We start from the raw sequence: 13,355 nt of genomic DNA, 5'->3' as shown, positions 1-13,355 counted from the left end.
TCAAATTTGCCTCTCTTAATTTCTTAGACCATCACATCTTCAATAAACACTGAGTACTTTCACAAAGGTGTTATTTCCTTCTCTGGAAAGTGTTTGGTCAAGTGTCGCTGGTGTTCCGTGTTCACTACTTTGGAAGTGGGAGATCAGATTTATCCTGTTCCTCATCATCATCTTTATTGTCATAATAATGAAAATCACACAAAATAAAAGTCTGTCTGTATGTTTCTGTAAGCACTGCAGACTTATTTTTGATTGAGAGGCCAGTTTGGGTTCTTTTTTGTTTGTTTGTTGTGTGTTGCGCAATAGCACCTGTAACAGAATTTGTGGGTACCAGATTATATTAGCTAGACCTGATGAAAGAGCCATTTTCTCCAGTATGCTTGGCAAATATTTTCTTTCATTGGAAGATATTTCCTTTAAGTGTTGTCTGGAAGATGCAGTCAGTAAGAAGCCTTAAAACTTGTCTCGCAGACAGTGTAGCTCTGAAGTTATATGAAAGAAGAGCATTTTCTGTTATAGGGTATCACTTTCCCAGTTAGAATGAGTTATATATTCACTTTCCCAGTTAGAACCTTTTTGATGCAGTCTCCCAACTCTTCCTTTCCCCAAGATTCTTTTTTCACTGAAACGTGAACATGAACCTGTTCCCTAAGCTGAGACCTGAGTTTACAACTTTCAGACTCAAAAGGTTAGCTAAAACAACCTCACAAAAAATCAAAAGTGCAATTTCTTGACTAAAATATAATTGCTTAACCTTTCCAGGTTGGTTCTTGTTCAGAATCTGCAAAAGGTGTATAACACTGTGAGATTACACAGCGCAAACCTTCATATTTGGAAAAGAGTTTTCAGGAAAAAAGAAATCTATCAGTGAGTGGATTTGCATTCCCTGGGAGTTACTAGATGAAATTGAATTATTTTCCGAACTATTCTTTGAAAATTTAGTGGCATGATCTTTTAATTCGTCTAGAATGTATATTCTTCCAGTCCGCTGTGGCGGAACTGTGCAGTTTTGGTTCCTCACTCTGAATTTGAAAAGTGTTCTAGCTAGTTCTCCTGAGGAACATTCGCCAGGGTTGTGTGGGATGAATCCTGCTAGTATCAGTGGGAACAGTACAGCTGAGTTCTTACATGAAGCTTTCAAAATATATATTCCACTCCCATTATTCCAAGTCCGATTTCAGTTCTCTTCATTGTATGGAGTTCAGTGGAGTTAATTGGATCTTTACATAGGTGTTTTGCTTTCACATTTGTTCATCATCTTCAGTCCCTTAGTAGGGCCAATTATTCTTTTCATAAGCCATATTCATAGTGTACGCATAGTAGAACTTATAAGATCTATTTTCTGGTCTTTGCACAGCTGTTTGGATCTGAAGTTCTCATAAGAGGATTTTGAATTTATGAAAGCAGTATAGGACTGATCCTACAACCTTTCACAGAATCACAGAATGTTAGGGATTGGAAGGGACCTCAAAAGTCCAATCCCCCTGCCGGAGCAGGAACACCTAGATGAGGCCGGACTGGCGAAATTTCCACTGGATTCAGTGAAAGTAAAGATTGCAGGATTGGGACCTCAGTTCATATCCATTCATCACCTTGTGCAGAAAAAAAAATATGTGTTTATTTAACATTTATGGCATTGTGTGTAGATGGTTTCATTTTACATTATCATGCGTTGTTCCCATTTTGTCTTACCTCATTAACATTCATTCAAGTTCACCTCTTTCTCATCTTTATTACCAGCTACTGTAAATGCTACTACTCCTACACCACCCACTGTCACCACTAACATGCGCGATACTAATAGAACCGATAAGCCAAACAATGGTAAGAAATCCTGTGTTACATTTTTCCTTGTACTGTGTCTAGAGCAAATTTGTTGTATTTTAAGGTGTGTTTTTCATACTATCATAATGTCAAGGGTCATGTCTCAGTTCTGATCTCATTTACATTGAAATAAATCAGGAGTAACTTCACTGGGCCATGTAACAATGGTGTAAATGAGAAGAGAACCAAACTCAGTGCTTCTTTGTATCCTGTTTACCTGGCTTTTGTATGCAAGGGACTCACTTTGTGTCACCCCTTTTATTTACCCATGCAAAGAACATGGGAAGGGACCAGTATTTCTAAAAAGGGTCTGAAAAGAATCAGGCTTTTGAAATGTTTCAAGCTGCAGATGATGAGGCACTGCGTAGCTCCCGTCTGTGCAGCCAGGGTGGTAGTAAGCTGGGATTGTCTTTTCCTCACTGGTTGGGAGCAGGAGCCAAGTGAAATTGTTCCTATGGAGCTAAGCCACTTCCACTGAGTCAACAGGAATCTTTCCACTGACTTCAAGAAGAGCTGGATTAGACTTTACTAGGGAAAATGTTGACAGTATCAGCTATCATTTACTTTACGTTTAGAAAGATTAAGGGAAAAATAAGGTAGTAAATGAGCCTATTATTAGCACAGGAAAAAAGCAGGGATATCTTTTGAGGTTTTCTATGATATCACTGTTTCCTAGAGCCTAAGCATAATTTTGTGAAGTGCTGCTAAAATATTTATTAGTTTGTTAAAAATAGTCTATAAACATTATTACCAACACAGAGATAGATTTCTGCAATTTTCAAGATATTTGTTGTAAATATTTTTTTTTCAGTGTGCTCCAAGTAAAATAGAATCTGTTTAGGGTTCTTTCTGTGTTGTTTTTTGGTTGATTGGTTGTTTTTTTTTGTATTGTTTTATTTTGTTTTCTCTAAATGCATCAGTTGTTCTTGTAGGAATTGAAATTCTTAGAGTATTTTTTCTCTTGGCAGATCATTTCTTGTACATTAGTAATCAGGCAGTACAGTAGTTGTTGTGAAAGAATTTATATCAATTCAGCCTGTTTGGATTTACTAAGCTGTAGAATTAAGAAGAAAATACTGAAAATGTCTTCCAAATTGTGATGTTTTATTTTTGTGGAGCCACTCACTCCATGTTCACCATAAGCAGTTAACTCTTTTTTGTACCTACAGAAGGAACTGAATGCCTTATTAAAGTTAGTATGAATAAAACCTGGACAATTAAGTCCTTTGGCTTTGAAACTCCCAAGAGAAGTAAAAAGACTAAGAAAAATAAGCCAAGTTCATTTACATTACATGCAAACTAAACTTTCACTCAGTTAACTGGCATCATTTTCCACTCTTGGTAAGCTGATTTTTAGACGAAGAGCAGGCAGCCAAGAACAGACAGTTAAGATGCATATATTTTTCTTTAATCCATTAACTATGTGGCTTACTACACACAGACCTGCAGGAATTCAGACTTCCTGCTACAGTTATCTTCAGAATGAAGAGAAATTCACCTGAATCCTCCCATTCACTACCACAGAGGCAGCAAGAGTCTAAGATAGAAGGGGTCAGAAACATAGGAATTATCTCAACTCCAATTATTTGGCCAGTGAAACAGAAGCCTCTCCGTTTCAGTAAAAACTCAGCAGATGAGAAGCCAGTGAGAAAAAACACGTACAGCTTGTTTCTTCCAACTGTGTCCACATCAGCTGCTTCTGAGGAGACTGGCAACGGTACCTTGGCTTCTTTTACAGAAAAAATCGACCTAGATAATACAGTGATGAATCAGTTACTGAATGAAAACATTTTGAATTATTCTCAAAGTTCATTTCATGGCACTTCTGATGCAGCAGACGCTGTTACGGAGCCTTCTGTGAGTGCAGCAGTTCGTTTTCTTCAAAACAGAAGCCCTAATGTGGAACTAGCTCTGGCTTTGGCAGATGGGACAGTTCATTCCGACTCTGAGTCAGCGTTCCGCTCTCCCGTTACCAGCAGCACAGCTAATGAACCCAAAAAAGAAACCCTGTGGATTTCATCGTCCAGCAGCAGCAGCACAACCAATTTCATGCACGTGAGCAATGTCTTGGAGCCTGCAAGTTGGTGGAGTGGGACTGTCTTTCATAATCGTATAACTTCTGACATTCAAGAAGACAGACATCATTCTCTTTCTAGCTTACCTATATCACCTACAGAGCAGAAATCATCATTCCAAGAAAGTAGGCTAGATTTGCTAGACTTCACACCTGAAAATTTTTACCTGGAAATGATGGAAGGCAATGCTAATAAGAACCCTTTTTCTGTCTTAGCAGCAAACAGTGAATTTCAGTTTAGAAAATCTATGCACATTAAGGAACATCCTTCAGCAGGCACAACAAATTTAACCTCTGTGGAGACTCCACCTGCAAAACAAACAACTTTTTTTCAAAACTTAAAGAAAACATACACAAAATTTATGCCTGACATCCAATTGACAAATTCAGCCCTAGGACACAGTAGAGAACTAATAACATTTTCAGCACTTTTGGTAGGAACAGGCTGGACAAGCCCATCATTTAAGCATGTTTTAATGACAATGCCTGTTTATCAACAATTGTCCACTGATGTATATTTGGGAAGTGACAGCACATTTATATCTAATAGCAATTACTGGTCACATTTAAAACATTCAGTGCATTTTCAAAAACCAAGTGAGACCTTCAAATATGGATTACTGGAGAACAATTTAGATACATTTCACTATAGTAATCAAAATGAAGACTCAGCTTTTACCATATTAGAGCCAGAGAACGCGAATAGAGTTGGCAGCTCCTGGGACTTGGGTTACTTGGATTTTCCAAGAAAATATGTAGATATTTTCCCCTCTTTAACAACACGCTTCTGGACTGTTTCCTATCATTTGAAAGAAGTGTCACAAGTGTTTCCTGGGAAGCCAGCAGAAAATTGGTGGCTCTTATTCAATAAGCTGCTTTCTTCACCAACAGAGAGATTGCCATCCATTAGTTCACATGCTAAGCCTGACAGTATCTCTGAACAAACTTCTGCCATTAGATTATTAGGTAACAGGGCTGAAGAAATGAACTTCTCTAGCCATGCATCGGCTTTGGAAACACAAGTCTTTAGTTCATTTATTCCAGGCCTTTCAGAGAGAATTTCACAAAGTAATGCCAAGACAATAACCAAGTTACAATCAACAGTGAACTTTGCAAACCTAAACATATCTTCAAACAGGGAATTTTATTTTGATTTTCCTTTCCCTTCCCTGGAAGTACCTTTGAGTCAACACTCTATACAAGTAGAGGTAAGTCCCTTTGATAAGATACTTGCAAACTGCACAGAAAAATTAATGATATTTGGTAGTTTGTACACACAAATTGGAACTGACAGAGTAAGAAATCAAACCAACATGACCTTCCTAAACAGTAGGCAGCAGCTTGTTTCTGTCCTTCCAACACACTCAGGAACCCAACCTTCACGTTCAAGGGATAGCCATGCTGCTTTCTCGATCCCCACACTAGCTGAGAGTGTGGTAAATAGTACAAGAGCGCACCGATCACTGCAGTCTCAAGGTCTTGCAGGGAATGATGCTGTGATAAATAATATTGATAAAGCAGGAAGTAAAGTTCAAATGGATGCAGCTGTTTTTTTAAAAAGCATCAGTTTTATGAGTTCTGATTTCCTTCCAATGACATTGTCTTTAGAATTAGGGCACCTTCTTCATTCAAGCTCAAAATTCAGTGTTAGTGTACCTCCAAACAGCTACTCAACACCTCCACTCCCACCAGATCTTCAGAACCATCTTGATACAATTTCTCCAAGCCTGATCCCCCAGTGGGATGTAGCAGAGTTAAGCTTGCCAACAACAGTAACACCAAGAAGTCATCTAACAGTTTTAGGACAAAACTCAATTGAAAATCAAGTGGACAGTCTGAGATACAATCTGTGGACAGTAGAACAAGAAATCATTGGTGATAATGAAGACATAAGGAACTCTGCTGTTCTGACATCAACAAACATACTGAGGCTTTCTGAACAGGATTCAGAAGGGGAGGTGTATCGATCCTTTAGCAAACACAAAGAAGGAGTGTCTCCTCTAAATATTGTTAGTACTCATGCCTTGGATTTTGAAAATGCGTACTATAGACATTTTGCAAATGTCTCTTCTATTTTGGAGTCATCAAGAACTGCAATAATGAATGATGCAATATCTTTGCTGTCTTCATACAGTGGAGTTATTATTCAACACAAAGAGACCACCTTCAACCACAATCTGATGACACCTACAGCAGCAATCCATCACTCTTTCATGCAGTCCCAAATGCCAGTTTCTTCTGTAACACACCACCAGTCATCCGTTTTGGCACATGTTCATTCTTTGGCCAATTTACCATCTGGGACAAAACAAAATACCACTCCTTACCCACCACTGCATCAACTTACTAGCTCTCCTGCAGTCTTTTTATCTTGTTTATGTTACTCCTTCACTGAACTGGGCTGCCTGTGTCGACCTGAGGTCAACTACAGTATGTCAAATCCTTAAGTTAGATGTAGAAAAAAAACAGATTATTTTATCTATTTAGATACTCAGTTGGTAGACTGAACATAGAAGTAGCTGGCTTTCACCCTTTAGATATAGACCCATTTAGCATATGAAAAGGTTTGGAATAGTCATTTAATTACAGTAGAAGGGAATTTGTAACATTTTAGTAGTAGTAAATGTCATTAACGTGTGATTTCTAATTTATGTGTACTTCTCTAAGACTGCTCTCATGAGACTGTGAGAATACTGCATTGGGTTGCCATGAATTTTATATTTTTTTATGCCATTTTATTGTTTGAGATTGTATGAATGTTTTTCACTTACAGTATTCCTATATTTTTGAGGATTTAACTTCCAAAAAGCAAAGTTTTTCCAAAAGAAACTTTCCTAGCAGAAGAAAAAAAAAGAAAAAAAAAATCAAACACCACACCACAAATCCTGGTATTTCATCGATCATTATATTTTTGTAGTTCATGGTGAATGTGGGGAGAATTGTTTTTCCAGGTTCTTTTTTCCTCTTTCTTTCAAATTATCTTTGGCTACTTTTCATCAATATTCTGCCCATAAAAATATTTTTTTTCATTCAGCATTTTGAGGTGGGATTTCCACTGTTTAATTTGGAGAGTGAGAAATGATTTTTAGTTTTCAATATCTGCCACTGCAGTCTCCTGAGAGTGTTTAAAAACGTAGATTAGTTCTTTGTTCTTGTTCTTTTTTCACCTCATTAAAGCATGCCTTGGGTCACCATCTGATGGAGATCTTGAAGCTGTTGACTAGTTTGTAGTTATTATGTTTGATTTTAGAAATACTTTGCATATTCCTATATTAAGGTGATTTTGTCCATATACATAATTATATAAATAAGGTTATAATTTTCCATATTATTACATAGCAATGTGTGAGAATATATATAATGCACACTTTCTGTATGTGTGTATCTGTATAGCACATATAAACGTTACATTATACATATAAAATTGAATATATGTATATGCAGAGATATCTACATATAAATGAGATCCAGGTCTTGCAAGTGTTTTCAACTTGCTGAAAGTCCAGTTTTCTACTTCCAAAGACTTATTTTTTAATCTTTTTTATTTTCAACCATCACAGTAATTACAAACTAAAATTTTCAGATTAAACCGGGCACCAAATTTGTATGTTTGCTGAGCTACGGAAGGGAAAAAAAGACAAATCAAAAAGGAAGCAAGTTCATTCTTCTCATAGCTAAAATTTAATCAGAGCTTACCAAAAAAAGGTAACTGGTAAACCATCTTCCTGCAAGGAATTGATTCTTTAGTATTTTATCACAGAGGAATTTTCATACTAATCTCAGTGATGATATAGTGATGATATGAAAAGAAAGAAGGATATTCAAGCCAGCTCATGAACAAGGTAGTAACCAATACGCACAATTAAATCTGAAAATACTGACTTCACTTTTTTTTTCCAGTTACTTTTGTTTCAGGCTCTTGTAAAATGAAGCTTTATATGATGAAATTTATTCCACATATACATAACTACAATAAAAATGTCTGTTATTTTGGCTCAGGAAGATAGAGCAGTTATTTTACAATCAAGAGACAGGAAAGGATTTTTGTATAATTATTGTCATGTTCTGTTCAGCCCTATGTAGTGTCTCATTAAGATTTACATAAATACATGTATCTGTGATCAAGACACATGACTTTGTCTGGTAACAGCCCTGCACCGAGCAATGCTACATGTGCCATACATGCAAGTGAATTGATCCAGAAATTCTTAAACCTCCTCAATATCCTGGGAACTTTTATCCAACCAGACATTCAGAATTTTTAGTAGCTTAATGAAAATAATTTGACTTGTGAAAAGTATGGGCTTTTAACACAGAAAGTAACTCTGAGATTATTTGATATTATTTATTAGATGTGAAATTTTGTAACGCTGCCTACCAACTCATGAGCTTAAGAGAATTTATATTTACTCAGTGCCATTTCCAAACAATTTTACTGAATATAAAATTGCTCAAAGCCAAGTGTTACACGTTTTGTGACTGAAAGATGGTTTGTTCAGCTGCCAGTTTTGTAAAGCTAATGTGGGTTCTTCTACTACCTGGCTATCACCAGGCCTGAGAGTAAAGACCATGCTGTGAAAAGAAGAGCTGGAAATCCCTTCTCCCAGCTAATTCTGTCCTCAGTTATCTGGTTACTTTCAACTGATGAGCCTTATCTGCTCTCCCAAAGTTTTAAATCTAATCTGCTGTGGTTGAATTCTGGATTATAACAATGTGACCGAGAGTAATAATTACCGACTTCAGGAATCATGATTATTTTTAAATTCATTACACTTTCATGATCTTGCTTTTACATACCACATTAAAGGTATATGCAAAATACTATTTTTATATATGTTGTTTGTGAGTTTGCGTGCTACACTTGAAATGTATGGATTGGGGGGGAATTATTATCTAATTCAACAGGACTAGTGAGCATGGGCCCAAGCCCACAGGGCTTGTTCACTCCAACCTTGTATAACGCTAGCAAGAGCTTGAAGTGTTCTTCTAGCTGGGGTTCAACCCAGTCTTTATATTCATCATTAAACTAAAGTCTCAGTATTAAAAAGGTAAAAATGCTCAGTTTCTAACATTGTAATGCTGTTTTTAATGGACAGGTGGGCTGTTCTACAGGATAAGTATAACTGTCTTTAGTTCCAACTCCAACGCAGAAGTGAAAGTACAGGATGTGGTTGCAGAATGGGTAAGTTACGTTTTCTTTCCTGCGTGATTGCATGTATGAATCTGCCCCGTTGATATATCAATATGAAAAGGAACCAAAAGAAAGAATACCAAATAAATGCTTATATTAATATGTGTTCTCTGAAGATCTTTCTGTTATTGATTTGTGCAGTAATGGAGTCCTATCTAGCTGGGGTTATTAGGCACCGTAGGTAAAATTTTGAAATGTCTCCACTATACAAGTCAGCTTCTTAAGAAATAGAGATACTAACTGAGATTTTGGAAAGTGTGGAGAACCCAGAATTGTCCACTGAAAGAGAATCATGTCCAAGTTCCAACATCACTATACAGAGTGAATGTTTTCTCCCCAAACACTAACATGGTTTTGAAGTTATATTGTAATAGAAATAACAAAAAAACCCAGGCAGTGTTCATTTGTGTGAGACAATACACTTTTCCAATTTACCCTAATATTCTCTACTTCAGAAGTCTTCTGCCACAGGTCAGTTGTTTGGGTTTCTAGTAGCCCTGGCTTTTCAGCCGATTTTAGCAGACATAAGCTCTCCTTCCCGAGCCCTCTGGATGAAGAATTCTTGAAGTTCCTGCCTCTGAATGCTTCTGCCTGCATACATATATTCTCTGTCCTGTTTGATAGTTCATATAGGGACACTCACACAATCTGTAATTAGTCTTTATACCAGCTACTTACATGAAAATATGATGCCATAAATATATGGCAATTATTCTGTATTTTACTTTAAGTAAACCTGGAGGCTTTCAGCTTTCAGAAGCTAAGGCAGAGAAGCCACCTATAGTCATCTACAAACCAGAAATACAGCCATTCTCACCTGCCAAGGCTGTTCTCTTAGAAGCAGTAACCAGCAGAACTACACGGGTGCCTGAGCCAAAGAATCCCAAAAGGTCTCACTTGGCCCTAGCAGAGTATGCAAAAATGTCTCCTGGGGGAAAACTGAGCAGCCATTTCCCACTCAGAGTAAATGGTACAAAGGTCTGGAAAAAGATCATCATAAGGTTGTAGACTTATAGGTGAAAAGTGACCCTGTAGTTTTATCAGTAAATCTTTTCTAATCAAAGCGTTTCTGAGAAATGGAAAAGTTCAGCATCCTGTGCACTCACCTATTCACTGTGTCATGACCCTGTAGAGATTTCCTTCCATCAGTAAAAAAGCCCACATCTCTCACTACCAGTTGTACATCTAATATAACAATCACCTCACTGATATCAGAGTGTTCTCTTTGCTTTGAAAAACTGAAAGGGACTTCTCAAGAGAGAGAAGGGTGAAATTCTAACTCTTTTTTAAGCAACAAAGAGCCCCATTAACATCTCACCATTCATATGATCAATGTCTTCCTGTTTTTCAGCTAAACCGTACTTTCCAGAACTGGAATTACACTGTGTATGTGGTCAATATCAGGTAAATGAAGGGAGAAGAAATTTATGGTATGTTCCTTTTGAGAATCAATCCACCCTAATTAATGTTTATTTCTTTTATAGCGTCCACCCTGGCTCCATAAAAGAAAGAGCAAGAGAAAAAAGAAGTATTAAAAGGTGACATTTTTAAAGACATTTTCTTGATAGAGGCAATGGCTGCTATTACAAGTGGCTTTACAACAGTCTTTATTGTTATTGGATTCATTGTTTGTTATTGAGCATATGCTGCCAGTCTGTAAATATATGACTGCTGTCGAGCTGAGTGCTCTGATGTGCTCAGAAACCTAATACTGGTTATCATGTTTGTTTTGGTTTAAATCTACTTAGCCTTAATCCTCAACAGATCATTTCTTTCAGAGCTAAGGTTTCATCTGTCACAAAACTGAATAGCCGTATCATACGTATGTGGTATGTCACACCCAGCTTACGTTAACAACAAGCTTTGGTACGCTGGCATCTACCCACTGTCACTGCATTTATTCTCTTGAACCAGAGCCTTTTCATTTAACAAACACCTTACTAGATGCAAAACACTGGAAACTCATGGTAGAATTGAGAGCCAAACTAGTGTGAGTTAAACTATTTACCATATGCTCTCATTTCCTGACTTCTGCTGGGCTCAAAGGCACTGGAGTTGGGACAGCCTCAAAGGCAGCCAAAGAAATTTGGGTGGGTTACACCCCCTGAAAATCTGGTCTCACAGGATTTCTTTGAAAGCAGCAGCCTGATTTCTGTGGACGTATGGGGAGGGAATGAACCTTAGGACCAAGTTAAGGAGAGGAAACCAAAATGTGAGTAGTCATGTGAGGAAGGGGGAACAAGTGGGTATGGGATGTTTCCGTTTGCAGTGTAGGCAAGAGTTCGTAGGAAAGGACTTTAACTGCTGACTCTTGAGAACTGCAATGATGACACACGGACTTTTTAAGTACCGAGATAGCCCAGGATTCACAATTTACCATGAGGAAGTAGTTACTGATGCTTCCAGTGTTCTACTGAGTTTACCTAGACATGAAAGATTTGTAAAAGGCTCTATCTCCTTCCCACACACCCACAGCAGAAAGACAGCTTTTATTGGCAAAACCATTTAACTGGTGTAGGATAAATCCAGTCTCTGAATGGGCTATTTTGCTGCTTGACCTACATTTACAGTAGGGTGTAGTGATGTGGGTGGGATTTTTTTTTCACACTTCTAAATGATACACTTACGCCAGCAAAACCTTTTAAGTGGAGACCTTGCCTCAGGTCTTACTAACAGTACAAGACTGCTAAGGAATGTAAAACTTTCCCCATCTTTATTGCTACATCTTTTACCAGGCTAGTAGCCCAGCTTGTCAGCATCTGTTCTCCCCTAGAACGAACACCTTATTTCTTCTCATCTCACTTTCCCACCATCCTGTCCTCTGGACTTCGTTTCTTTATAAAAAAGGAGGTGAAGAGGGAGAAATTATTCTAGTAATTCCTCCTCCTTTCCTTTCCTTTCCTTTCCTTTCCTTTCCTTTCCTTTCCTTTCCTTTCCTTTCCTTTCCTTTCCTTTCCTTTCCTTTCCTTTCCTTTCCTTTCCTTTCCTTTCCTTTCCTTTCCTTTCCTTTCCTTTCCTTTCCTTTCCTTTCCTTTCCTTTCCTTTCCTTTCCTTTCCTTTCCTTTCCTTTCCTTTCCTTTCCTTTCCCTTCCCCTTCCCCTTCCCCTTCCCCTTCCCCTTCCCCTTCCCCTTCCCCTTCCCCTTCCCCTTCCCCTTCCCCTTCCCCTTTCCCTTTCCCTTTCCCTTTCCCTTTCCCTTTCCTTTCCCTTTCCTTTCCCTTCCTCGCTTTCTGACATACAGTGAATATAGCACTAAATTACTTCTAATACTGTGTCACTGTTATGGGGAAGCAACCCTATTCCTATTTACTTTGTTCATCATATGTAATTTCAGAGTCAATGGAATTGCATATTTATAATATGTCACGAAGTTTTACAAGGGAGGCCTGGCCTAATGAGAAACTAGTCTTCTCATGGGCTCTAGTGGATTTTATGTCAAAGCCAAATGGCATTTTGTTATGATTCTAAATAACTTAGGATAAATGCTAATCATGTCACAAAAAATGTTAGTGTTCTCCAAATAATCACGGTTATTGCGCTGTGCATGTTTTCTTAGAAAGGAGAAAAAAAAAGAAAAAAGAGAAATCAAGATTCTACCCAACCTAGAAACCCAGCTGGGGCAACATAGGGATAATTAACAATTTAATTGAGCTACATGAGACGTGACTGACAAATGAAAATTACTCTTTTTATACACAAATACATATATAGAAGTATATGTACACGTATATATACACAGGATTTTTTTTGCTGTTTTTGTGTATTTTTTGTGTCTTGCATATATTTCACACATCATTTACCTCTTACAGTAGAAAAAATTCAGAAAATTTGATGTTCTCCCAGCTTTAGGTCTTCTTAGTATATGTCTGTCGCCGTACATTGCTTCCCTTCTAAAAGAAGGATTTGCTTCTCAGTAGTCATCAGTGTTCGTGGGTTTAGTCACCCAGTTTCCAGTTGTCTGATGTTCACACAGCTGTTTCCAGATTTTTGAAAGAAAGAAATCTGTTGAATTTCTGGAAATCCAGAGAGTAAACTTTTTTTTTTTCCCCCTGCTACTTCCTGATCGTTGCTTTCCAGATACTTCGTTAGGTTTTCCACTTTCTTGGATTTGTTCTGGGTAGATTTCTAAGGAAATCCTAGAAGATACGAGAATAACATTTTGGGGTACAAAAAATTAACACGTTACAGGTTGGAAGTTTTCAATCCCTGATGGAAGTAGTGTTAATTTCTCACCTACTCACGTGGTTCACTGAAATGTTGTGGCTGA

The 13,355-nt window shown here is 37.6% G+C and overlaps 1 protein-coding gene across 5 annotated transcripts in view; it reads left to right on the top strand.

Moving 5' to 3' along the window:
* Nucleotides 1-13,355, top strand: part of ADGRG6 (adhesion G protein-coupled receptor G6) — a 111,507-nt gene that overhangs the window by 56,811 nt on the left and 41,341 nt on the right. For 4 of the 5 annotated variants that reach the window (XM_082049930.1, XM_082049932.1, XM_082049931.1 and 1 more), the window contains exons 6-9: nt 1,741-1,824; nt 8,995-9,080; nt 10,441-10,493; nt 10,574-10,627. In XM_082049930.1, the coding sequence (XP_081906056.1) occupies nt 1,741-1,824; nt 8,995-9,080; nt 10,441-10,493; nt 10,574-10,627 (277 nt within the window). The remainder of the gene's footprint in view (nt 1-1,740; nt 1,825-8,994; nt 9,081-10,440; nt 10,494-10,573; nt 10,628-13,355) is intronic. The other variant, XM_082049933.1, reaches the window with a different exon arrangement.

This window comes from Streptopelia decaocto (assembly GCF_964273445.1).
Source record: "Streptopelia decaocto genome assembly, chromosome: 3".
Taxonomy (NCBI): Eukaryota; Metazoa; Chordata; class Aves; order Columbiformes; family Columbidae; genus Streptopelia; species Streptopelia decaocto.
The sequence above is the reverse complement of the archived record's forward strand: the minus strand, read 5'-3'. Positions and strand labels throughout refer to the sequence as shown.